The sequence below is a fragment of the Protobothrops mucrosquamatus genome, unplaced genomic scaffold (assembly GCF_001527695.2).
Source record: "Protobothrops mucrosquamatus isolate PMUCROS unplaced genomic scaffold, P.Mucros_1.0 scaffold1691, whole genome shotgun sequence".
NCBI classification, from domain to species: Eukaryota; Metazoa; Chordata; class Lepidosauria; order Squamata; family Viperidae; genus Protobothrops; species Protobothrops mucrosquamatus.
In genome coordinates, this window is record NW_015387844.1 from 214,428 (window position 1) to 239,178 (window position 24,751).

A 24,751-nucleotide genomic window follows, 5' to 3' on the forward strand; every position below is an offset into this window, starting at 1 on the left:
AAGAGCAACAGTCTTTTAATCACTGCCAATGTTCACCCAAAAGCTCCCACATATGCTGGCACGAGTTCAAACAATACAGCCAGGGAAGTTTTCACTGTTCTCAAGGCAAGACAGATAACAAGAAAACATAAAGAGTCCTTTTAACTCTCAGCTTGCCTGCAAACTGCAGACTGCAAAGAGATCAGGAATGTAGTCTGTGGTCGTGAAGCAGGAAACAAACTGGTCTGGAATACAAAGTGTCCAGGTTACAAGAGCACAAGTCACAACTATCTCAAGATCCCACGTTTGTTCCCGGCAAATGCCCCACCCCACAGTGTCTCCTTAAATCCTAATCCCCAGGTGTGCCTTGTGGAGTGGGGCAGGACGCTCTCCTCCCGAACGTTCTCTCCTCCTCTCTGCTCTCTTTGCTCTAGGGCAGTGGTGGCGAACCTATGGCACGCGTGCCAGAGGCGGCACTCAGAGCCCTCTCTGTTGGCACATGCGCCACCACCGCCAGCAGCAGGTCATCAGGCCACCACTGCCACCCAGAGCAGGAGCCCTGTCCAGCACAAAGGAGGTGAAGCAGCCGACTAGCAAGCTCTAGTAGAGGTGGTAGAGCAGAGGTCACCAACCATTGTTGATTGGTGGACTGGAAGAAAAGGGAGGGGGAAGCAGTTTACATGCATGCATGCATGCACGGGGCCGTGAGCACACACGTGCTGCAAATGGGGAGGGGCTAGTGCCTGCGTGATACTCACTAGTCCTGCCCCATTCTTGCATGGTGCAGTGCCTTATATCTGCACCTCACGGCATGGCCGTTTTTGCGCCTTGCAGCACAGTGGCCCATTTTTGCGCCCCCGATTTTTGCGTGCCAGAGGTGGCACTCAGAGGCACCTCCCTGCCCCCCCCCCCATGAGGGCACCACAATGCTGATGCAGCCCTGGCACTTTGCGATAAATAAGTGGGTTTTAGGTTGCGGTTTGGGCACTCGGTCTCTAAAAGGTTCACCATCACTGCTCTAGGATCAGGTTGGGTGGGGCTTGCTCCTCGCCTGAACTCTGCCTTCCCTGTTCCAAACCTGAAGGGCCCTGGCCTGCCTCAGCCTGCTCCTCCCTACCGTCCTCCAAAGCCACAGACACCCCCTCCTGGGCCTCAACAGAGAACTCCAACTCCAACTCCCAACTCGGAGGGAGACATGACAGGTTCTCTAGTCAGTTTCTTCCTCATCCATGTGATCATGTTTCCTGTTCCACTGAAAAAGAAACAAAGCTTTCTATTGAATATATGAGGCAACAGTTTACCTTTTGGGAGTTTTTGTTTGCTTTAGAATTGACTATATGCCAACCATTCCAAGTTGTGCACCAGTCCCCAAATATTGGGGATCCCGTGTTAATATGTAAGTATAAATGTTTTGTGTTTATGTAGTCTGGCATTATGTTGTTTTCAACACACATTCTTTTTACTAGGAGTAAAGCCAAAATCTGGCTGGGCAATTGATCCATTTGGACATTCACCAACTATGGCTTATCTTCTAAAACGTGCTGGATTTTCCAATATGCTGATACAGAGAATTCATTATTCAGTTAAAAAACATCTTGCAACCCAGAAGGCACTAGAATTTTTTTGGAGACAGAATTGGGGTAAGTATTACTTTTATATGAGCTCATTGCAATTTTGGAGTCCTTGGTGTTCTTTGAGTTTGGTTGTTTGCTTGCAGACATTTCATTACCCAACTAAGTTATATCCTCAACATAAGGTAATGTTTGCTTCCTGTTTATACATAGTAGCTTGGCCTGCCAGATTGGTGGGGGTGTGGCTTTCTCCTTGGTCATTCCTTGATTAAGTATTGTTTTCTCCTTGATTATTTGGTGATAATCCTTGCTTAATCAGTGGTGGCTGCTGAAAAGGATGTGTTCTGGTGTTTTTGTTTTCTTCTTAGCTTCTTTATTGTCTCTGTTGAATAGTGTGTAACTATGGTTTATTTTTATGCATCTATTAATGGCTGATTTGTCTGAATGTCAAGCTTCCAGTAATTTCCTAGCATTTTTGGATTTAGCATGGTATAAAATGCTGAGAGACTATGCTTAAGTTTGTTTACTTGTGAGTATTCTAACTGCTAGTTGCTTTTCATTTGCTAAAAGCCATTATATTGTTTTGCCAGAATTTCATAGTAGAAAAATACTGTCCTTCATTTTCTAAGTAAACAAGTGTAAATTTCAAAACTGAATACTGCAAATGAAAGTAGTTTTAATTCCTTCAAATATGTACTTCAATACTATGAAGATCTTGGTGATAAATGAACTACAAAATATATAATTATGTTTAAATTCTTGCAAGGAGTTAACTTTTTGTACTACAGTGTCTGTTGCCCAGAGTAATGTAGTGTCAGTTCTGAATAATCTTGTATTTTATACTTTATGTCATATAGTGTGCCTTATTTTAATTGTCATGTTTCTGACACAAATAAACAAGCTCTGAATAGACTTTTTTATTATCATGTTGTATTATAGTGTAAGTTATGCTGCCAAATTTGTGTTGGCAAAATAGGAAGATAGATGACTTCATTATTTTCTATAGTTTTTATTTATTTCTAAATAAATGGGATGGGAACAAACTTTCTAATCAGTTTTTGGAAGCACTAATGAAAGAAGCACATTTCTACTTATAGTCAAGTACCTAAATTGAGTAATGTTTCCAAGTTTTTTTAAGATAGATTTCTCCAAGGTTTACATCTTTGCTTCTTAAACCTGTTTTAGCTGATTTTCTGTTTGACTTTTCTAAGACATTCTGGTACTCTGCAGTATGCTTTATCCAGCATTACTACATTTCTTTTAAAATTCATAGTATATAGCACTATTAGATTTCTCTACACATAGAGCTCCTGAAGTACTTGACTATCATTTTGGATATCTCATATTATCGAGAATCATTCGACTATTAAGGTGAAATGATACGAATAGTTTGAAATTCAGTGCATGTGAATTCTTGGCATATAGCATTCATTGTTAAATCTGTGAAAGCAACCAGCTAGTAGGCTTTCAAGGTATACTAGTATGAAACAGCACAGATTATAAGCTTGTGTTACCTCTCAGTATACCTATTAAATAAAAAATAGTTCCAATTTATATATGATTGTCAATTGTAATCTTGATTTTAAACTGGAAAATGAGTATATAGTATGTAAATGCAATTTAATATTAAATTCTGTCATCTGATAAGATAGAATATCATTTTCTTGTGACATGACATGATCCATGGATCTAGCAATCTTGAGAATGATCAAGAGGAAAGACATATAATGTATATTTTATTAGATGACAGATGGCTTATAATAAAAGAAAAAGAAAAAAGAAAAGTATTTTTGGAATTAATTGGTGATGGAAGAAAAACTCTCTAAGGCCCTGAACTTGGGTTATATGGATTCTGCGAAGTCTGGTTTATGATGTACGTAAAATAATTTATTTTTATATTTATCTTGGTATTTTAATTTTAGATTTGGGATCTGATACAGATATTCTCTGCCACATGATGCCTTTCTATAGCTATGACGTTCCTCACACTTGTGGACCAGATCCTAAAATCTGCTGCCAATTTGATTTTAAGCGACTTCCTGGAGGAAGAGTTAGTTGCCCCTGGAGAGTTCCTCCTGAAGCCATTCATTCCGGAAACATTCAGCACAGGTAAATGTATAAAAATATTAATCATTGCAATAATGCACTATAAAATGTGAACATTTTAGAATTAGACAAAGATGTTTTTTTGCACTAATGCAACTTTGGATTTTTAAACATTATTTCAAGCATTTTACCTGGCTAATGAGCCAAAACCGGATGCCAGAGTAGCTTTCAAGTTAAGTAAAAGAAGACAGCTCACCCCATTTCATGCTTATGATCTAACGAACGATACGTACACAAAAAGATGTTAGCAGGATGGGAGATGGAAGAATTCACAGAAGATGGAAAGGCTATTTAAAAAAAAACAGGAGTGGTCCCAGCTATATAATTCTTAAAACGGTCAGTTGAAAGAGGAGAAGTCTTAAGTGTGGTGGAGTAAAGAATGGTTGAGCTGTTAGTAGGACCAAAATAATAGCCTTGCTGCTCTTCCCTCTGTCCTGGATATAACTGGATGGAATTGTAAACATCCATATCTAGACAGATCATTACAACAACATGATCCAGTCTCTCTCTCTCTCAATATCTATGTTGTGGCATTACAACATAACATTTGTAGCATTCCACAGTCCCACGATTGCAATTTATGACATTTTTTTGCCGGAAACTGGTTTTTCCGTCCAGTTTCTGGCAAAAACTGCCTATTGGGTATAATGGGTTCGCTTAGCGACCACAGCATTCACTTGATGACTCCTACAAAAGTCTTAAAAACCAGTTGTGATCATTTGGTGACTCACTTAATGACCAGCATCATTTATTACTATAATTCAGGGCTCAATTATGATCATGAGCTGAGAAATATTTGTAATAAGCTTAACTATATGTACTCTGTTTACTATATGGACAAAACCAAGAGTTGACAATGCTTTGTTAGACATTAAATCACTGTTGTCTTCTATATAGACATTTGTATCCATAACAGAAGTTGCTTTGTCAACTTCTGAAAGAGTATTACCCAAATTGAAGCCCTCCAAATGCATTTGGGCTGCATCTTTGGAATTTTGAGTCAGTTTGAATGTTGCAGATTTAACATATCTGGGAAATGCCAGAAAGATGGCAAGTAAGGAAACGGATGACTGGAGAATAGGTCACTCCAAATAAAATGCCTTCCTGAGAAAGATCCTAGATTATATATTATCTCACTGTTCCCTAGTATGTTAATTAAACTAATGGTTTATATTAGTGGCATGATATAAAAAAAAGGGGGTACTTTACTTTTTACCATTTGAACCTTTTTTTTTTTTTTTGCTGTGAGTGACTCTGGCAGTTTCTGAAACTGAAGGGCTTCATAATTCTTTGAAGTGCTCCTAGAGCAGTTGTTTTTTTACTCTGTGACAAAAGCTCTTGGTTTATTGCAACAGGGTTGCTAAAACAGAAGAATGTAGAAAAGCCTTTTTTTGCATGGACATTGAAGTTTGCATACCAGAGTAGTAATGATAAGTGAACCCTCTTGTTTTTGTTTTCTCATTATTTTGTTTTGAATATTCCCTGAGTGCTGGGGTTATTGTACTTGTACTTTTAATTATTTTTCACTGTTTTGATCCTTACCTACCTGTAGGAGATTCTGTAAACTTATTCTTTTGGGAGTGAAGTAGCACATAAATGTTAGTAAATAAAATAAATCAATATTCAACAAGTTTTTGTTGGTTGTACTTGGGAAAATTTGTGGATATTTTAGAATAATGAGCTATGAATAAATTTAGCCATAGATGAACAATGGAACTATAATCTGTAATGTTTTATTAGACAGACAGAGAGAGTTAAAATTGGTGAAATTGATGAATTCTCTGGATTTTGAACGTTCCCGTTTCATTGATACAGATTTTCTAAATCTGTTTGCTCAATCATACTGATTAAATATAAATAAACTAAAGATCTCATCCTTTTATATTGAAATGAATGTTGATAAACCTTCATAGAATTGCATATTTAATGAGAAGGAGTAGTCACACTATGAACTCAGGAATCAAATTTGGTTGCATAAATCTTTTTTAAAACGTTAGTAATTTAATTCAATTCAATCAGTAAAATTTTGCAAATCTATTCTTTTATTTCTAAGGGCATGGATGATTTTAGATCAATACAGAAAGAAGTCAAAGCTTTTTCGTACCAAAATTTTATTGGCTCCACTAGGAGATGATTTTCGCTATACTGAAAGTTCAGAATGGGATCAGCAATATCAGAATTATCAGAAGTTATTTGATTATATGAATTCTCATCCTGAGTTCCATGTCAAGGTAAGAAGCGATGGTCTTAAGACACCCATTATTATTATTTTTTCACTACAAATTTTGTTAAAGTTTTACATATGCTTCTGGACTGTTATAGCAAATAAATATATAAGTCTTTTAAAATGTGATTCTCAGCTTCTGGTGAGATATTCTTCCGGTGTACAGGTAGTCCTTGACATATGAGCACAATTGAGCCCAAAATTTCTGTTCCTAAGCTAAACAATTATTGAGTTTTGCCCCATTTTACGACTTTTCCTACTAAATGAATCACTACAATTGTTAAGTTAGTAACAAGGTTGTAAATTGAGTCTGGCTTCCCCATTGACTTTGCTTATCAGAAGGTTGCAAAAAGTGATCACATGACCCCAGGACATAGCAATCATCATAAATGTGAACCAGTTGCCAAGCATCTGAATATTGATCACTTGACCATGGGGATGCTGCAAAGGTGTGAAAAATGGTTATAAGTCGCTTTTTCAGTCCTGTTGTAACTTCAAATGGTCATCACATGAATGGTTGTAAGTTGATTGCAATCCTGTATAGCAGGGGTGTGAAACTGCCGGCCTGCAAGCAGGATGTGTCATGCTGAAACCGCACCCACCTCAGCTCCGGCAATGGGAAAAAAGTCACGATACGTCATGTCACGACACGTTACGTGACGTGGCGAGTTTGACACCCCTGCAGTATGGGGTTGTATAATATATGGAACTGCAGTCTTTGGCTAACAATTTTTAATCTTTATTTGTACCTATTTAGAAATAAAGTTTTATTCCTTGGTACATTACAGAATTGTACAGTATATGCTTTATGTATAAGTCAGGTAGTTTATTTCTTCCTCTAAGAAAATTAAACTCTCAAGTAACTTCATAAAATTTTACACTAATCACTTCAGCTAACAGAACAGATTACCACTTTATCTTCTCTCTAACCCCCCCCCCCCTAAATCTTCACTAAGCTCAAAGGAAAAAAAATGTAGCGAGTCATATGACTCTCTCTTAAAATAGTTTTACACAGTATTAACAGCACAGTTTAAAACTTTTAAAGATAAATGTGTTGTGCTGGCTTTCCACACAATTATTAGGAATATGAATGTGTCCAGATGTCAGAGTTCATACTTATTTAACTGGACTAGAAATACTTTAAACACAGAGACTATATACAGTATATATGTTAAGTTTCAAATCCCCCAAAGTAAAGATTTATGAAAGTAATAGCAAATTTTAAAACAATTATCTGTTACTATTCATAGCTAAAACATAATGAAACTATATAAGATACAAAGTTGAATTTATGTAACCTTGAAATGATTTAGATTTGAATGAAAAGTCATTAGATTAACTGCTTCATGATTTGCTATTTCTTAAATTCAAATGCAGGAAATTTTGTATTTGTAAGCACTTCTGTTCTATATAAAACAACTAAAATTCTTTGAAAATTTGTGGATAATGGACTTCAATGATTTAATTGAAATGATTATATTTATTATTTCAATTGCTTTAAAATTATAACAATTTGTTGCCTGGAGCATAACAATTTTAGTCATATCTGTGTGACATCTCCAAGAATATAGTCACATAGATAGTATGTTATTTATCCTTAGGTATAATGTAGTGTTAGTTACAGTTTTTGTACTGGACTGTTTTAGTTTAGGTTTATGCAACTCTCATTTCTTTCTTTTCCTTCTATGCAAAAGAGAGGGATTCTGTACATAGTTTTCTTCAAGGTTTTGATGTCATTTTAAGTAATATCATGGATATGATGGTTTAAGACAAACTCATGTCATATTCAAAGTAAGTGAATTTCACATTCGGAATGTAAGATGGGATAGTAAACTAACTGCAGCTTGTTTAAACACACAAATATATATACAGCTTTTGTTGCATGCAAAATTATGATGTTCCAAATTTTTGATATATAATTTAGTAGTACATTCAAATCTTTAAGGCTTTCTTAACTTTTAATGCTTTCTCCCTGCAAGCTTCACACAAGCAAAGAATTTGCGAGTGTGAAGAAGGCTTGGAGCATAGGCATATATATCAGCATGTTTCCTGTTGACTTTTGAGAAGTTGTCAGGCAATATTGAAAATGGGGATCATGTGATCATGGCTCATGTAGCAGCTGCACTGAACAGCAGTGTCAAAAAAAATCCCCAAATTTCATTTCCTCATGAGTAGGTCCCAGCCTTTTGTGAGTTAGCCCATTTGAAGTACCTTTTTTGACAAACTTTTTGTTCTATGATGCAACATTTTGCCTAATTGAAGGTTACAAAATATCAGATCGATGCAAGAGTTTTAGTAGTATATAGATTTATAATTAATTAGGATAAATGGTGCTGCTTTATTATGCTAAGCATTGTGCTGGTATCTTCAGAAAAAGAATGGTAAATGAATAAGATAAATTGCAATACACTATAATGCAGACCTGATCAATGAAGTCTTCTAAAATTATATCAGGGATGAAAACTACTCATGCAACAGCTATGTATGCTTAAGGGTGGGGAGCCACAAGATTGGTAATAGGAAAATTGTTTAGGTTTTATCAGAAAAAAATATATTATTTTTCCTAGATAAGATTGTGAGTTTTTAAAATTTAAAAGATATAAGCTAGCTACAAGTGCTAAGTAGGAATCTCAAGTCAAAAGATAGTTCCTACTATCTATCTATCTCATCTTCCCCATTACAGTGCTCCACATTTTGATAATTCATGGTTTGCGTGCAAAATATATACATCAGTCTTCCCCATCACATCTGTTCACCTGTGAAATTAACAAGCTATAGTAGCAAAGGGAAGTAAAAATTAAAACATAAATGGAAAAAGTTTTGGCAGTGATGTGCCATAAGACATTTATAAGCTAAGAAAAATAGAACAAGAAAATCCTGATGATGTTACCTAGTCTGGTAATGAAATGTTCAGAAACTAAATTGAAACAAGCTTGGAGAGCAAACCATTGCCAAAATCTAAAACCCAAGCTACAAATATTTTCTATTATTTCAATGGAAAAAGTTATTTTTGTATAGAGAAAAGAAAAATGAGAAACAAAAACTAAAGTAGGCCAACCTAGAACAACGAGGAAATCACAGCTACAGAAGTGAAACAATAGATTTCTCAAAGTTTGCTTGAAGAACAAAATCTGTTCTAATTGAATGCATGGTAAAGAATTTATACCACATTTTAATTTGCTCTAGGCTCAGTTTGGAACATTATCAGATTATTTTGAGGCGCTGCATAAAGCTGGCAAATTGGATGGAAACAGCGGTAATTCAGTATTTCCTGTTTTGAGCGGAGATTTCTTCACCTATGCAGACAGAGATCATCATTATTGGAGTGGATATTTTACATCACGACCTTTCTACAAACGCTTAGATAGAGTTCTAGAATCATATTTAAGGTAAATGGTGTAATTTTGAATATTTATGCTCTCATGCTATCAAGTAACACATGCTTCTGTAATTATGTTGTTATATTTCTATGTCAATCCAGCAGCATTTATTACGTATATATTCTACAATGGTATCATGCAACAAATCTTGGCCTAAATCTTAACTATTGTAGAATATTATAAAAGCTGTTAGATAATTAATACCTTCTACTGCAGTGATGAACTACCTTACTTTGTTTACCTTTTGGTGAAAACAAGGGGATATATGTTGCTTGAATACTTTGGTTTAGTTTTCCAGACCCTCTATTCTACATTCTCCCAGTTACAATTAGGTTAGCTAATACAGTAACTCCATGTTTACTAAACATACTGACTTCATTAGTCACATCTCAGCTGAAGATTTTTCTACAGAATTTATTTTATTATGTTGTACTTCTATTCAAGAACTATTTCTTCCATAGTCTCTCTCTTTTCCCCAAAATTTAATTTCATTTTGTTAACATCTCATACTTTTCCTAATAGATGACCTTTGGTTGGTATTAAAATCCTGGATTTTTTTTTTTGTTTTGACTTTTTGTTTCTTAGAGTAGTTCAGTAGGTTCTCTGTTAAATCAAGAAATAATCTATCCAGACAATGAAATACTTCTCTTTGTCAAGCAACGAAGGCTATAAAGTCAAATGGATTTTTCAGATCACAGCTTAAAAATTGTAGGAGAAAGTACATATCCACCTGTTGGTTAATGCAGTTAAATCTACTAAACATTCTCTGAAGTGCTCAACAACCTGACTGAACTGTTTTTGTTAATTTAATTACATCATGAATTGTAAGTTTTTAAAATAATCATTCAATTTAAAGTACATTTATACCACTTCTCATTGTAGTTAATCCTGAAGCAGTTCACAAGCCCAATAGAGCAGAACAAAAACACTCCATTAATAAGCTTAGGGGGATATAATGATTACAGGTAGTCAGCCTACAAATGTGGGTTTACAAAAGACATCCAAAACATAATTCCAAAGATATATAAACAATATCCATTTCTTTTATTTTTTGCATTTCTGATTATGACAGACAGGTTCTCAGTTAGCAACATTTAATAGAAATTCTCAGACCTTAGGGAAGGGGAACTGTTGTGGCTCAATAGTGTGAGAGTCAAACGTGCATGCAGAGCATTCCCATGAGCAAAATACTACTTCATTAAGTTGTGAACATACAGAAGTAATATATTTGCTGTGCCCCTCCCAGGAAATAGAAGTCTAGAGACAACCAAAGAAAATGATTGTCTCATCATTTTGGGATTTTCAAATGCTTTTCATGTATCATCTACTCCAAAGGACTATGGTAATCATGATGATGACAAATGCTTAAATTTATATTTTGCCATAAACAGGGCTTTTTTTCAGCCGGAACGCGGCGGAACCGCGTTCCGGCACCTTTTTCCGGGCCGGCCGCACCGGGCGCAACATCTGGGGGGGCGCGCTCGCACTCGCAGCTCTCTGCCCCTGCCTGGCTCACAACCGCGGCCATAGGGAGGCTCGGTCGGCGGCGGGGACCGGGCAAAGGATCCGCTGGGACGGGCTCCAAGAAGCGGCAGAGAATCCAGAGGCTCTCACGCCGGCGCCCTCAAAGCCAAACGTGGGCGTGGCCAGGTTTGGGTGGGGGCGTGGCCAGGTTTGGGTGGGGGCGTGGCCAGGGGAGGGAGGTGAGTTCCACCACCTTTTCTCTGAGAAAAAAAGCCCTGGCCATAAAGCACAATGAAGTAAGTCAGATCCAATTTTAGGTTTAAAGGAATTGTTTGTTTATAAAATGTTTACATTGCCTGAATCCCAGTGACTTCACTTATCCATTGAAGAATATTATAGAAGGCCTAAGCTACCAGAAGATAGACATATTCATACTTAAATACATGCATCCCAGACTTTGTTTTTCAAGCTATGATTTTTTTTATGAGAGTGAGCTTTTCATGCATGAAAGGATCAAAATAATGCCCCTAATCAAATATTTTCCTAACACATCTTACAGCACTGAGTGATTGTATGAAATGCAAGTCAAATTTGCAAATGTTGTCCAACTAAACACATATTTGTTTAGCTAATCTGTAATAAGCAATCTTCTTTTATTTCAGGGCTGCAGAAATTCTATATTCTTTGGCTGTGGTACAATCCAAAAAGTTTGAGAAAACAAAAATCTTTCCTTCAGTAGATCACTACAGATTGTTGACAGAGGCGAGAAGAAATCTGGGACTTTTTCAGCATCATGATGCTATCACAGGAACTTCAAAAGATTGGGTGGTTGTAGATTATGGTACGAGGTAAGGATTAAAAGCTTTAAAGTGTCTTGACAGGTTTTAGTCTTTAAGATGAATCTAATTATCTGGAGTCTTGTTTTAGATCACTTAAGTTTGTTTGCTTGTTTTAAGTTTTAAGTAGTCTAATGCTGGCATGTCCATTTTAATACAGAAAATATTTCATGGCAAATTTAATACAAAAATATTTGAATTTAGTCTTCATAGTTGGTGTATTTATTTTATTCTCAGGCTTTTCCATTCATTAATGAACTTGAAGGAGATCATCACTGAATCTGCTCGCATTCTTATTCTAAAGGACCAAGAAATGTATAGCTACAACACGGCAACACCATTCTTTACAATGGTGGGTTTCCCAAAGCAGCTAATATGATCTTGGTTACTGTTACAGAAGCCATAAATTGTGCTGATGAAAAAAATAGCTTTATAAAAATATAGATTTTAAACAGTGATTTATAAACTTGAACTGGTCTTTTAATCAGGAAATAGAACAGCAGAATTGACTACAGAATATATGCATGTATGCACAACTCCCAGGATCTCTTTTCATAACTTTCCTGTTTCCACCCTAACCTTTTGGAGGGGGGTTAGGTGTCAGCTGGAGTACTTTAAAGCAAACTGGCTTCCAACTGCCCATTTTATTTTTTTAAGAAAACTTCTACATCTTTGTGAGTTTAATACTTATTCATAGGAAAGAAAGGTGTTAATGAAAGGAATTCTTTATTTTGCTTCGGAAAAAAATCTGAGATAAAACATAGAGGAGATATTCTGGAAACTTTGCTGCTACATGGGAGTTGTATTGTGAACTACTAGAGGTGGTATTTTCACTGAACATACAATCTGAAAATAAAATCTGAAATAAGCTCTTCAGTCTAAATTACTATGTGTGTGTATATATATATTTGAATCCCAGGTGTAGACATGTTTCTTAAGAATAAAAATAATGAACTCTGGGATGTAGAATAGCCTTTTAATACTGAGCTTTCGTCAACTAGCTGTTGACATCATCAGAGTAAGGGCTGAGAATAAAGGAGAACCTACATGTGTGCTTGTGTGACCGTTTTTAACGGTCAAGGTATAGAACGTATATATAGCATACAACACGCTTGCTCACATTTAGTTCAATAGTTCTGGCTTTGCTGCAAAAGCCGGTCTCAGACTGAAATTCAAATATCCCTCCTATCAGCTGTTCGGCGCATAGGATCTGCTGCGCTATGCGTAGTCGCACATCAGCTGTAAGTGTCCTCGTGAGAGGGGTGCAATCTATGTCCGTTCGTGAAAGAACCAGTTTCACAACAGCAGAACAAAAGAGAGCGAGAAACGGCCAGTTTAATTACACCTTCTACGAAGTTACTGACAGCTGACATAATAAAAGGGCTCTTGCAACGCAGAGTGTCTATTCACAGCAAGACAGGCACATGCAACTGCTAGATAGCGAACGGACATTGAGACCTCAGCAAGGACTGGCTCGTGCGGCGAGAGAACCAGCTTCACAGCATCCAGATGGGGGGGTACGACGAGTTACTTACACGTCCCACGAGGGCATCTACTGGTTCACACATCAGAGCCAGACTCGCCACCACAGCTGAGCGCGAGAGCGGAATGACCATGCCAATTGCACCCCTCTTATGAGGACACTTATAGCTGATATGCGACTGCGCGTAGCGCAGGTCCTGAACAGCTGATAGGAGGGATATTTGAATTTCAGTCCGAGATCGGCTTTTGCAGCAAAGGCGGAACTATTGGACTAAATGTGAGCGAGTGTGTTGTGAGCATGCTATATATACATTCTATACCTTGACCGTCACACAAGCACACATGGTCAAAATCACCAACTCTCATTCTAGTACAGTTGCAGGCTCTCTTGGACTATTCCTAGCACTAATTTTTGTTTCATATGTTGCATCAGTAATTAACCAAAAATACTTTCCCTGCTGGTAGGATATTACTCAGTCTTCACAAGATTCTTTGCTACATAAGACTGTCATACAGCTGGGAAAACAGCCAAGGTAAATATTTGGTTCTTTAATATTTAAAAATATCTAAAAAATGTTAAATATTTCTCTGTTGTATATGTGTGAATGAGAAAATTCAGCACAATCACTGTTTGTTCTAGTTTATCCATTCCTAGCATTTGCCCCTCCCAGCATGTGCCCCAACCCAGATTACTTGCACAGATGTTACTTCCGATTAGCAGTGGACCAATTTCTATTATAAATGGTTAACTATGTCATTACTAAAGAAACCCGACTACGAAATAATGCTTCTTGAATAAATAAATGCTTAGATTCATAAAAAAATAATTTCAGTTGCATCTACACTTCTATAAAACAGAATTCTACAAAAACAAGGTGTCATAGCTAGTAAGATGTGGAATTTTTGCTTCTGGGGAATTGGACACTTTCCAAGAGAATATGCAATTTCGTTGGAGACTGTAAACGGAGAAGACTGGTGGATTTCCATTCTCTTTTCCAAGAAAAAGAATTGTTTTCATTTGCACACTGTCACCATTGAATATCTTTATTTTAATTGTAAAAGTGTTTGCTTTAATATATCTTGCTTTGGCAGCCCATCAGTTGATTATAATAATATAATGTAACACAATTCAAATGTTTGTTGCATTTGAATTACTTCTTGTATAAAACAGACATAAGCCAGAAACAAAGGAAATGCTAAGGAAAAGGTTGTAAGAGAGTAATAAAGGCATATTTAGAGGTCATTAGGGCAAAAAAAATGTTTAAAACATTCAAACAATATTCAAACAATATCTATCTAAAATGTCTGACTTTTTAAAACAATCTTTAAATCTTAACTTTTCTATTGATTTTATTTTTTAATCTTTAAATGTAAAGATTGATTATTATAGTGTTTCAGAAAATCTGCTTGATATTATTGGTTTTATATTAAGCTTGAATTGATTTAATGAAGAAAACAGTAACAACATGAAATGAAAAAGGCTACAAGTGTCTTTCTTTGCCAATTGATACAACATGATAAACCAAAATGTTGCTGCATCCTGTTGTGCATTTCATTTTCTCTTTCTGCAAGTAGTCTTGGGTAACAAAACCACATATTGCTTTCTTCACAAACGAACTGTCTACAGTTTGTTAGCTTTTTTCTGCTCATGTAAAAAGCTAATAATGCAATCAGAGCATTGGACATCAACTTGTAGCATGTTCACAAAGTTTTATATCAGTCATAAATAAGCTGAGGTGCATGCGCATCACATAGACCACAGCGGAATAAGGTAAATTTGTTTAGATTAAGTCTGACTATTGAAAATTAATCATTGCTAACAATGAAACTTAAAATCAAATATTTGAACTCCTAAGGGCCACAAGTAATGAGAACAGAATTGTAAGAGTTAATTCCTTGAAACCTTGCTCACAATTTGTTGTTGTTGTTACTATTATTGTTATCTAAATTTATATGTCATCTGACTCCTCACGATGGATGGAAGTAGAGATTTAAAAATACTTGCTTCTGCTAATATTGCTCATAGGTTACGACTCAGTGCAATGGAAAATATGTATGTAACTTGTGCATATTTATATAATCTTTCTATTATAGCATTCCCAACTTTTATGGTCAGTGGACACATTTTGACAACATTGTTCTGGGCACGGTAGTTGCTTTGCATGGGGAGGGGGTTGTCCATTCACAGAACAACATGGCCAAACACAGACAAGAGAGCATGAAACTGAAAAGGCACCAAAGTGGAGGGCTGCAGGCACAATAGTGAGAACCATAGACCTAGTTGGGTCCCAAAGGTAAACATACTTGGATGTATTCTTTCTTACAGTGTATAAATAGCAGAAGTGACAGCAAATAGTTTTAGGTACAGTGATAATGAAAAAGGTATCAATTGCACTGTAACCAAAGAAAAATAGCTCTGAAATAGATTTGTTTGCACATTTGTTGAACAAACTATCTGTGATGTCAAATTACCATTAGAATTTTTTTTATTACAAACGCTGACCCTATTGGCAAAAGTAATATTATACTGAGAATTTTTAAAAAATAGAAAATACATTGTATCCAGTTACAAAACTTTTAAGATTCAGAGGTCATTCCCAAGTTTTAGGTAAAAATTTGCTATGTGCTTTTGATTGAATTGCAAGATTCAAAATGATGCTGAATTTTGAAGCCCACATTTTTTTTTTTGAGCTTTTCTTCCAACATTCTCTGGCTTTGTTGCCACTTTCAAATATGACTTTAATCATTTAGGGTTTAGAAATTATTATTTTTACAGATAGCAATAAGTGTGTGTTGTTTTGACTTTTTTTTTAGGATTCCAGGCTGTATCTTTATTTGAGGGGGGGGGAATTTACATTACCATTTATGGATGGTGCTATAATTTGTGAAATATCCATATACTTTTATGATGATCTGTGGATTTTGCCAATTGTTTCTCCTGTTTATCAGGAGAAAGGAAGCAAATTTCCTCTCTTTGGAGTTCTTGCTCACCTACCAGTTATATATTTATGCTTTTTGAAGAGATTATGTTTTAGCATTGAGGATTTTGCATTCAGTTATGCTGTAATGTGTGTTTGATGCAGTTCAGTTTTCCTAGTTAAAAGTTGCATGACATAATGTTTAGGCATATTGGTATGAATTTTTCATTGAAGTATGTTTGATACTAGAGGTAAGTAATTTATTTTCTTTGTAAAGGTTAAGGCTTGCAGTTGTCTGTTTCTGGGAAATTACGTAGGGCATTTTAAAAAAGCATCTCTGTTGTTTTTGTTAACATGCGATCAATGCAACAGTTCCACCAGATTTTTATAGCCTTCCTGAAAGTTCATAAAGGGAGGTGGTATTTTTGCAAATGAAAATTATCATAGATGCACCATTGATTTAAATGCACCATCCCATTGCTTAGATTCATACCAAGATAGATTTTTTTTTCCCATGCCAAAGTGGCAGTAAGAATAAAACACAATTTAATTGAAATTTTGGAGAGCACTTTAATGCTGGAATAGGCCAAGCCAGACTTCTAATTCTAGGAAAAAAAATGTTCTGACTGGAAATTTTTTTCTTCAGGGTCTTTCTGGCTGATCGAAACAGGAGAACAATTTTAAATTTTTGAAGGAAGAATCAATTCCAGCATAATCCCAGAGGCCAGTGCCACAAAGAAGTGCTCTGAATGGTGAGAGCAGCATAGCTGCCTGTTGCCTCTAAAACAGAGGTAGTTGTTCAGTTTTTCGAAGTTCTCCAGGAATTTAAATGGGGAAAAACTTCCTTCAATAAACCTGTCGCTATGCTTCAGGATTTTTTTTTAAATTTTTTAATTTATTTGTGATAAGTTATATCTGGTCACTGTCTTCCACATGAGTGGTATTCTGTGCTACACAGAATGAATAGAGTCTGTTGTGAGCGTGATGCTTCGTTATTGTAACTGTGATGTTATAGGTGGCATAATATCATATAACTGCTCTAAAACAGTATAGTAGATTTGTGTTAGTCATAGCTACAGTGTGCATACTGTTGTGTATCTGAAATGCAAAGTTATTAACTGGAAACTCTGTACACAAATCTTGTGTTTTTATTTTTCCTTTCCGAAGATGCAAACATACAGTTGAAGACTACTAAAAAGATGTATTCCTTCTGCTTATAGGGCTTGTTCTTAGCTTTTAATTTTCTTCTCTTCCCCAAAATGTTTCTTTCCCTGATAAATTAGACTATTCCAATTCATTTATGTACAAGTGTCATAAATTAATTCAGTGACGTTTTTCTTGGTGGTTGTGTTCAAAGTAGAATAATTATATAGTTAGTCCTCAACTTATGACCTGTCTTTTAATTACTGTTCAGAGTTACGACAGCCTCAGGAAATGTGCTTTCTGTCATAAAATGCAGCATGGTCACATGATCGCATTTCAGGTACTTGGCATCGAGATCACATTTAAGACTGGCTGTAGCTACCTGCAGTCACATGACCAAAATTTGCAACATTTTTGGCCAGTTTCCAGTGGGTTTTGCCAATTTCTAGCAATAAATGCCCATTTGAGAGAATGATTTGCTTAATGACCACTGTAAAAACAGTCATAAAATCAGACCTGGTCACATGGGTGCCTTGATTTCTGACCATCATGACTTCTGATCAAAATTTCAGTTCTAATTTCGGTTGTAAGTCAAGGATTACTTATATTGCCCTTATTTTTCTGTATCATTATTAGTCAGATTTAACGTTTTCCTTTCTCAATTTGTGTGTTATGCAAATTATATATTAGCAGCTTGCATGTCTCCTAGGTACAGAGATATATACATTCTAGTTTGCATCAGTGACAAGGTACTGGAGAATATATCTGGGTTCATATAATCAGTGGGGATATGAATTACAGCTTTAAATCAGTAAATAAAATTAATCTTTATTTGAGAATGTAAACGTTTTAGGTGTGTAACTATATAATACGAGTCTTTATGGATTCCAGCATTCTATTCTCATAATGGACAGTCACATTCCTATTATAAACTGTAGAACAGAATATTAACTTAATAGTACTGTACTCTTCTGATTTAATTTTAAAGATGTTTCGTTCTTCCTATATTTCCCAACATTCAACTATATTTGATCCTGGATTTAATATTATATGAAATATGTCCTTATCTACTTTTAAGATAAACTTAAAAGTTGAAATTAATTATGTTGTAGTGCCTGATTATACTAGTATCCATGGACCTCATATTGCCTACTCTGGGGTAAAACATTTACATAGGCAAAGCATAGAACCGAACATCTGCTTGAATGATTTCTATGTAGATCTTTATATTATTTAGTTCTCTTGGTTTATAACAAAATTGTGCAGTTCTAGACATTGATAGATTTGGTGATACAGGTTCAGTTGCAATTAAATGCTACTTAGAGCTATTCCCTTTGCTAGTGAATATCTACCTACCTACTTACCTACCTACCTACTTACCTACCTACCGTTTATTATATAACTTCACACTTTTTATTTTTCTGGAGGTATTTCAGAAGAATACACATCAAAGCAGAAATTTTCTTTATGATATGGCCAGTTTGATTTTATAGGTATATCAATTTTGTGGAACTTACCTTGATTATATTTTCTTTCTAACTTGAAACTTAGTTGCTTTTATTCTTTTTTTTCTGTAAGTATAGAATACATACACACAATTTCAATATATTCATTTTGACCTTTGCAGCTGGTACTTGTACAGATTTACAGAGGAAGTATTTCAGTAATGTAACTAATTGTGGAACATGATAACATGAGAATGGGGCCAGAAATGCCATGTCTAGATATACTATTCTAATATTAAAACTATTTTTGTAATCTGATATATTAATTGTGGCTTTAACAGTGCAATAGCATTTCTGTAGCTATCTTTAGATTCACCAGATTTGTTAGTTCAATTTCGATAATCACCAGAATTTAAGTTTTAGCTCCAATATATCTGGATGCTACTAAGTCAGCAAGCTGCTAAACAGTGGGTTGAATCTGGCAAGTTTCCTTCATTGGAAGATGTTTACTTTGGAAGAAGCTTAATTTCATCCAATCCAGTGCTATGAAATACTTACATTTTGAAAAATAATGGTACATTTATGCACTGTAATTTTTTAAGAGGGTGTTACATAAGTCCACTGAATATATCCTACAACAGGATTACAGATAGTTCTCAATTTATGACTGGTCGTTTATTCAAAGTTACCCCCCAAAGCTACTTAATACCTGGTTCTGAAGTTCCAATGGCAGCCTCACCCCCATAGTCACATGACCACATTTTAGATGATCAGCAACTGGCCTGCATTTACAGCCATTTGCAGAATCCCACTGTTATATGACCGCAATTTATGGTGTTTTTAGTGCTTACTTCTGGTTCGCTTAATAATCACAGTTTGCTTAACAACTGCCTCCCAAAAAGTTGTAAAGTTGGGTGGGTCATGTAATGACCTGCTTTATTGGCCATTATGACTTAACAACCATAATTGCCAGGCTTAATTACAATTGTCGGTCAAAGACTACCTTACTAATTCATCTTGATCAGGGATTTATTTACTGTATGTATCCTCGAAATATATAAAACTATGGTTATTTTAAGATGAAAAAACAGGCTGGGTTCATACATCATGATAAGCCATAATATAGTTGGTTTTTATTTCATATATGCAAATGGAACCATAAGTAAACTGTAGATTATTTTTGGAAAATAAATATTTTTTAATGTACTTGATTTCTTTGTTGTTTTGTTCCATCATGTCCAATTCTTGGAGACTGCCTGGACAGGTCCTGCTGTTTTCTTGGCAAGGTTTTTCGGAAGAAGTCGCCTTATGACACTACCTCTTTGCTAGGACTGAGAGAAAGTGACTGGCCCAAGGTTAACAAGCTGATTTTCTGTTTAAGGCAAAACTAGAACTTACAGTCTCCTGATTTGTAGCCGGATGCTTTAACCACTACGCCAAACTGGCTCTCAGTTGCTGTTTAGCAATGTATAGTAACAAGGACTCAATTTTTTATACTTTAGGTCAGGGGTAGTCAACCTTGGTTCTTTTATGACTCGTGGACTTCAATTCCCAGAATTCTGCTCAGGAATTCTGGGAGTTGAAGTCCACGAGTCATAAAAGAGCCAAGGTTGACTACCCCTGCTTTAGGTGATTTCCTCAACCCTTTAGGCAATCAGTAGAAGTATAAAAGAGATAAAAGTGGTGAATTGTCCAAACAATTGATGACTGTTTTACTTCTCTACAAGATTGAATCTGATTAATGTGTGGTTTCCTCAAACTATACATAAAATAAATTATGGCTTAGTCCAGTCATGAACCCAGTCATGAATATATCTGATTCAATTTCTAATGATTTCTCATATCTGTGGAATTTATTTTAAGTGAAGCAGAATTACTTTACCAAATTACAAGGTTCATCCATTTTCTTGCAGGCACGTTTTGATTTTTAATCCTGTGGAACAAGAACGTTCATCGGTGGTTTCACTCTATGTGAACACGCCTAGAGTTAAAGTACTCTCTCCATCTGGAAAAGCAGTTGTGGTCCAACTTAGTGCAGTATGGGATGGAACATCTAAAATATCACACGATGCATACCAGGCAAGCTATTTTAATATATATGTCTACATGTTCTAAAACAAACTTAATTTTGGAAAATGTCCTACTAATTGAAAAATAAAAAAAATACTAAATTTCAGTCAATAATTTATTAATGTTGATAAAGAATGTCTTCTGGATTGTTTTTTAAAATTTCCAATTACTAAAAAAAAACAAAAAAAAAACACACCCTCTCTTAGTGCCTCTATTCTGAGGCTTGGAAAATTCTGGAACTTTTACAGTTAAATCCCAAGAACCTTTACTTAGAAATAAAATTTGCTGGGATTAATGGATCTATTCCCAACTTAAAAATTCAATACGGGATTGCAATTTAAAAAAACAATATTGATAAACTGATCAATTATATTTTTTTTCACTTTAGTAGTTTAAATTTAAATTTGGTAAGGAGATCTGAATACAGATTCATTTGTGCATGTATTTTTTAAATTAGATGTTTATATAGAAGTATGCAAGTAACATTCCTTTCTTTTTGTTTTGTAGTAGGAGAAAATAACCTTACTTTGATTAAATTATTAGCCAAATGAATGTACTTTAAGACAGTCAGATGTTCATACCTAGTGGTGCTATATGCTTTGTACCTACTATCTAATGGAATACATAGTTCATGTAAAGAAGTAAGATATATTTTGTCTACTTGAAACATACAAGTAAGGGTCTGAAACACAACACAGTATCAATTATTAAGTATAATATTTTGAATTTGATTCCTTTTGACCAGGTGAATTTATCATTTTTATAATTTATCAAAATTTATCATTTTATTATATCAACTTATTTTATCTATATAATTTTTAAAATAGGAAATAAGATATTTTAGTGATATCTGTGACAAAAGACTTCTTAGGTAGGGGCAGCTGTAGGCTTCGAAACTAAGCAGAGTCAGGCATAGTAAAGATCTGAGAAATGTCCACAAATTCCTGTGTGGAGGATAGTGAGGAAGCTATTTTTTTTTTTTTTAAAGAAATCCTCAAATAAGGCAATGCCACTTCCATAGCTTCATCATGAAAACTAGGTGTGTCCATGGAGTCATGAGGAACTAAGCTTACCTGATGGTGTGTTTACCATATGATGGATGTAATAAACTGAAAGTGTAGTTAATGTAAGAAATCATTCTTCTGGATAAATTTGTACTTCTTTTGACTTGATTTTAAGATCTTACCTATTTGTTGTTTTGAGAGCCAGAAATATTTTTGATGCTTGGATATCTGTTCTTGACACCAGAAATGTAACATTTTCTTTTCTTTTCACAGATCTCTTTCTTGGCTCAATTACCTCCTTTGGGTTTTGGAGTTTATGAGCTTCTAGAGGGACTGAATTCAGAAACTGCAGTTGCTGATTATAATCTGTATCATAATGATAAAGCTAAATTAGTCAAGCCATACAGAATTTTTACTGTTAAAGAGGTACAGAATGCTTTGGATGAGATCATGTTAGAGAACCATTACATGAAAATCTGGTTCTCTGGGAATTCTGGACTTGTTGAGGTATGAATGTAAACAATTTTTAAAATACTGTTGTTACTGAAATTATGACGAAGATTAACCTCATTAATTGCTTTCCCTTTAGAAAGTAAATACAAAAGAGGATAATAAAAATTATCGGGTAAAGTTGGATTTTGCTTGGTATGGAACTACCAGTAACAGAGATAAAAGTGGAGCTTACCTTTTCTTGCCAGATGGAGAGGGCAAGGTAATATTACTACATTTTTGCAATAGGTTTACTTTTGGAATTTATGTAGGAGGGAAGTGAAGTGACTGTTGATGTATTCACTTGGAATCAAAGTTGACTCCTTCCTAGTAAAAAAAAATAATCCAATTTAGTAAAACAGAATGTTGAGAAAACTGCCTTCAGACTAATTAAAGGAGAGTGGGGGAGGAATGGTTGCTGAAATTACAGGTATATTTGATGTAGTTTACCTGTTCTTTGTTTTGATAAATAATTAGGCAATTAAATGAAATAATGTATTATATACTACACTATCATCTCAATCATTATATGATTAGTTTAGACCTGGATTTAGAATTTCAAAAGATTTAATTTTTTGGATGATTTCTCATGTTCCCATTTAGAAATTGTGAGATCTACTAGCAGGGAGCTAAATGGTGAAGAGGGGAATTGATAATTGTTCATTCGATTTGTGTTCATTCTTAGTGAACAGTGACACGGAGAAACAAAATCGGTCTTAATACAGGTAGTCCTCAACTTACAACAGTTCATTTAGTGACCATTCAAAGTTACAACGGCACTGAAAAAAATGACTTATGACCATTTTTCAGACTTATGACTGTTGTAGTATCCCCATGGTCACATGATTTACATTCAGAAGCTTGGCAACTGGTTCATATTTATGACGGTTGCAGTCTCCCAGGGTCATGTGACCATCTTTTGCGATTTTCTGAAAAGCAAAGTCAGTGGGAAAGTCAGATTCACTTAACAACTGTGTTACTAATTTAACAACTGCAGCGATTCACTTAACAAATTTGGCAAATGGGACAAAACTCACTTAACAAATTTCTCACACAGCAATATAAAGTCCAAGCTCAATTGTGGTCATAAGTTGAGGACTACCTGTATTTACTTTGTGGTTAAATACTTGAATGGTTTAAACCAGGGGTCTTCAAATAAGACTTGTGGACCTGTTGTCTGGGGAATTCTGGGATTTGAAGTCCACAGGTCTTAAAGTTGCCAAGTTCAGACATCCCTGGTTTAAACATTTGGAGGAACTAGTTGGAATAGAAGTGATAATGTGTTCCTCTTCCACTTCTCTCTTTCAAGAAGGACCATGAAACTTGAATCTAGAAGGTACAAATTTGTTTACTTTTGTCTTCTTTCAGCCTTACATTTTTTCTGATCCACCTATCATACGGGTGACACATGGGATAATTTTTTCTGAAGTTACTACTTTTTTCAGTCACGTGACACACACTGTACGACTTTATAAAGTTCATGGTAAGGTAAATTAACAAATGAAATTAGCTCTTCTATTCTGTTTAAAGAATACAGATGATTATAACTGACTATTATTTCTTTGACTTGCTGTGCTATTGACTGTTAAAATCTGTCAGTGGTTTACAATAAAACCAAATTTCAAATCAAGGCATTAAAATCAATTTGACTAACAGTAAAACAAAACCAATTGCTAAAATTAACAATCTACAGTTAAAAAGCCTCACCAAAAATATGTCTTTTAAAGGAGTTTCAGAAAGCTAATAAATATACTAACTCGATCATAGAGGAAGTACATTTCAGAGAACTGAGGCACCACTAGAAAAGATATACAACCCCAATTCACTGCCAGAGAAACTCTCAGCCTCTCTAGCAAACTTTGTCCCTGAGAATGGAAATTCCTGTGAAATGAGATGTTCCTTTAATCATCATGGACCTTGGTCATGTTTAATTGTAACAATCAGCATTTTGTTTTTTTTGTCCTGGAATAAATTGACCATTGTGGAGCATGAAGCCTGATATAGTTTTTCTGCATTCTTCCTGAGACCAGTGAAGCCTCTGAGTTTTGCAGCAATTGAATTTATGGATTCGCCACAAAGGCAGATCCACTTAGAGTGCATTAATATAGTCAAGCTTAGAGGTTATTCAGCACTAATGCTACAACTTTAAAATCATTTTCTTCCAGAAATAAATGCAGTTAACATGTCAACTGGACCTTATAAAAAAGTTGATCCCTATTATTGCCTGTGGGGGGAAAACCAGAGATAAATTCAAGGAGCTCTGTCTCATATCTGCTCCTTCTGAGAGAACGTTACTGCATTCTGAATAGGCAGATCAATTACTTCTCTGAAAATATGACTCCTCATAATAAAGGAATCACTGTGGATTTTACTCCGCTTAGTCGTTGCCAACTATGGGCGGTGGTGCTCATCTCAGTTTCGAGACCATTGAGCCAACACTGTCCAAAGACATTTTTGTGGTCATGTGGGCAATATGACATCACAGAGCACTGTTACCTTCCCACTGTAGTGGTACCTATTTATCTACTCACATTTGCATGCTTTCAAACTGGCAGAAGCTGAGGTGAGGATAGAAGCTCACCCCATCACTTGGCACTTAGGTCTTGAATCTGGGGTGCCGGCTTTCCAGCTGACAAGCTT

General features: G+C 35.4%; 1 protein-coding gene across 1 annotated transcript in view; it reads left to right on the forward strand.

Moving 5' to 3' along the window:
* MAN2A1 (mannosidase alpha class 2A member 1) overlaps positions 1-24,751 on the forward strand; it is a 58,132-nt gene that overhangs the window by 22,664 nt on the left and 10,717 nt on the right. Inside the window, exons 6-16 of the mRNA XM_015822837.2 lie at positions 1,446-1,619; positions 3,473-3,659; positions 5,710-5,887; positions 9,067-9,269; positions 11,387-11,572; positions 11,798-11,912; positions 13,508-13,575; positions 20,462-20,627; positions 21,896-22,129; positions 22,212-22,334; positions 23,480-23,594. Of these exons, the coding sequence (XP_015678323.2) occupies positions 1,446-1,619; positions 3,473-3,659; positions 5,710-5,887; positions 9,067-9,269; positions 11,387-11,572; positions 11,798-11,912; positions 13,508-13,575; positions 20,462-20,627; positions 21,896-22,129; positions 22,212-22,334; positions 23,480-23,594 (1,749 nt within the window). The remainder of the gene's footprint in view (positions 1-1,445; positions 1,620-3,472; positions 3,660-5,709; positions 5,888-9,066; positions 9,270-11,386; positions 11,573-11,797; positions 11,913-13,507; positions 13,576-20,461; positions 20,628-21,895; positions 22,130-22,211; positions 22,335-23,479; positions 23,595-24,751) is intronic.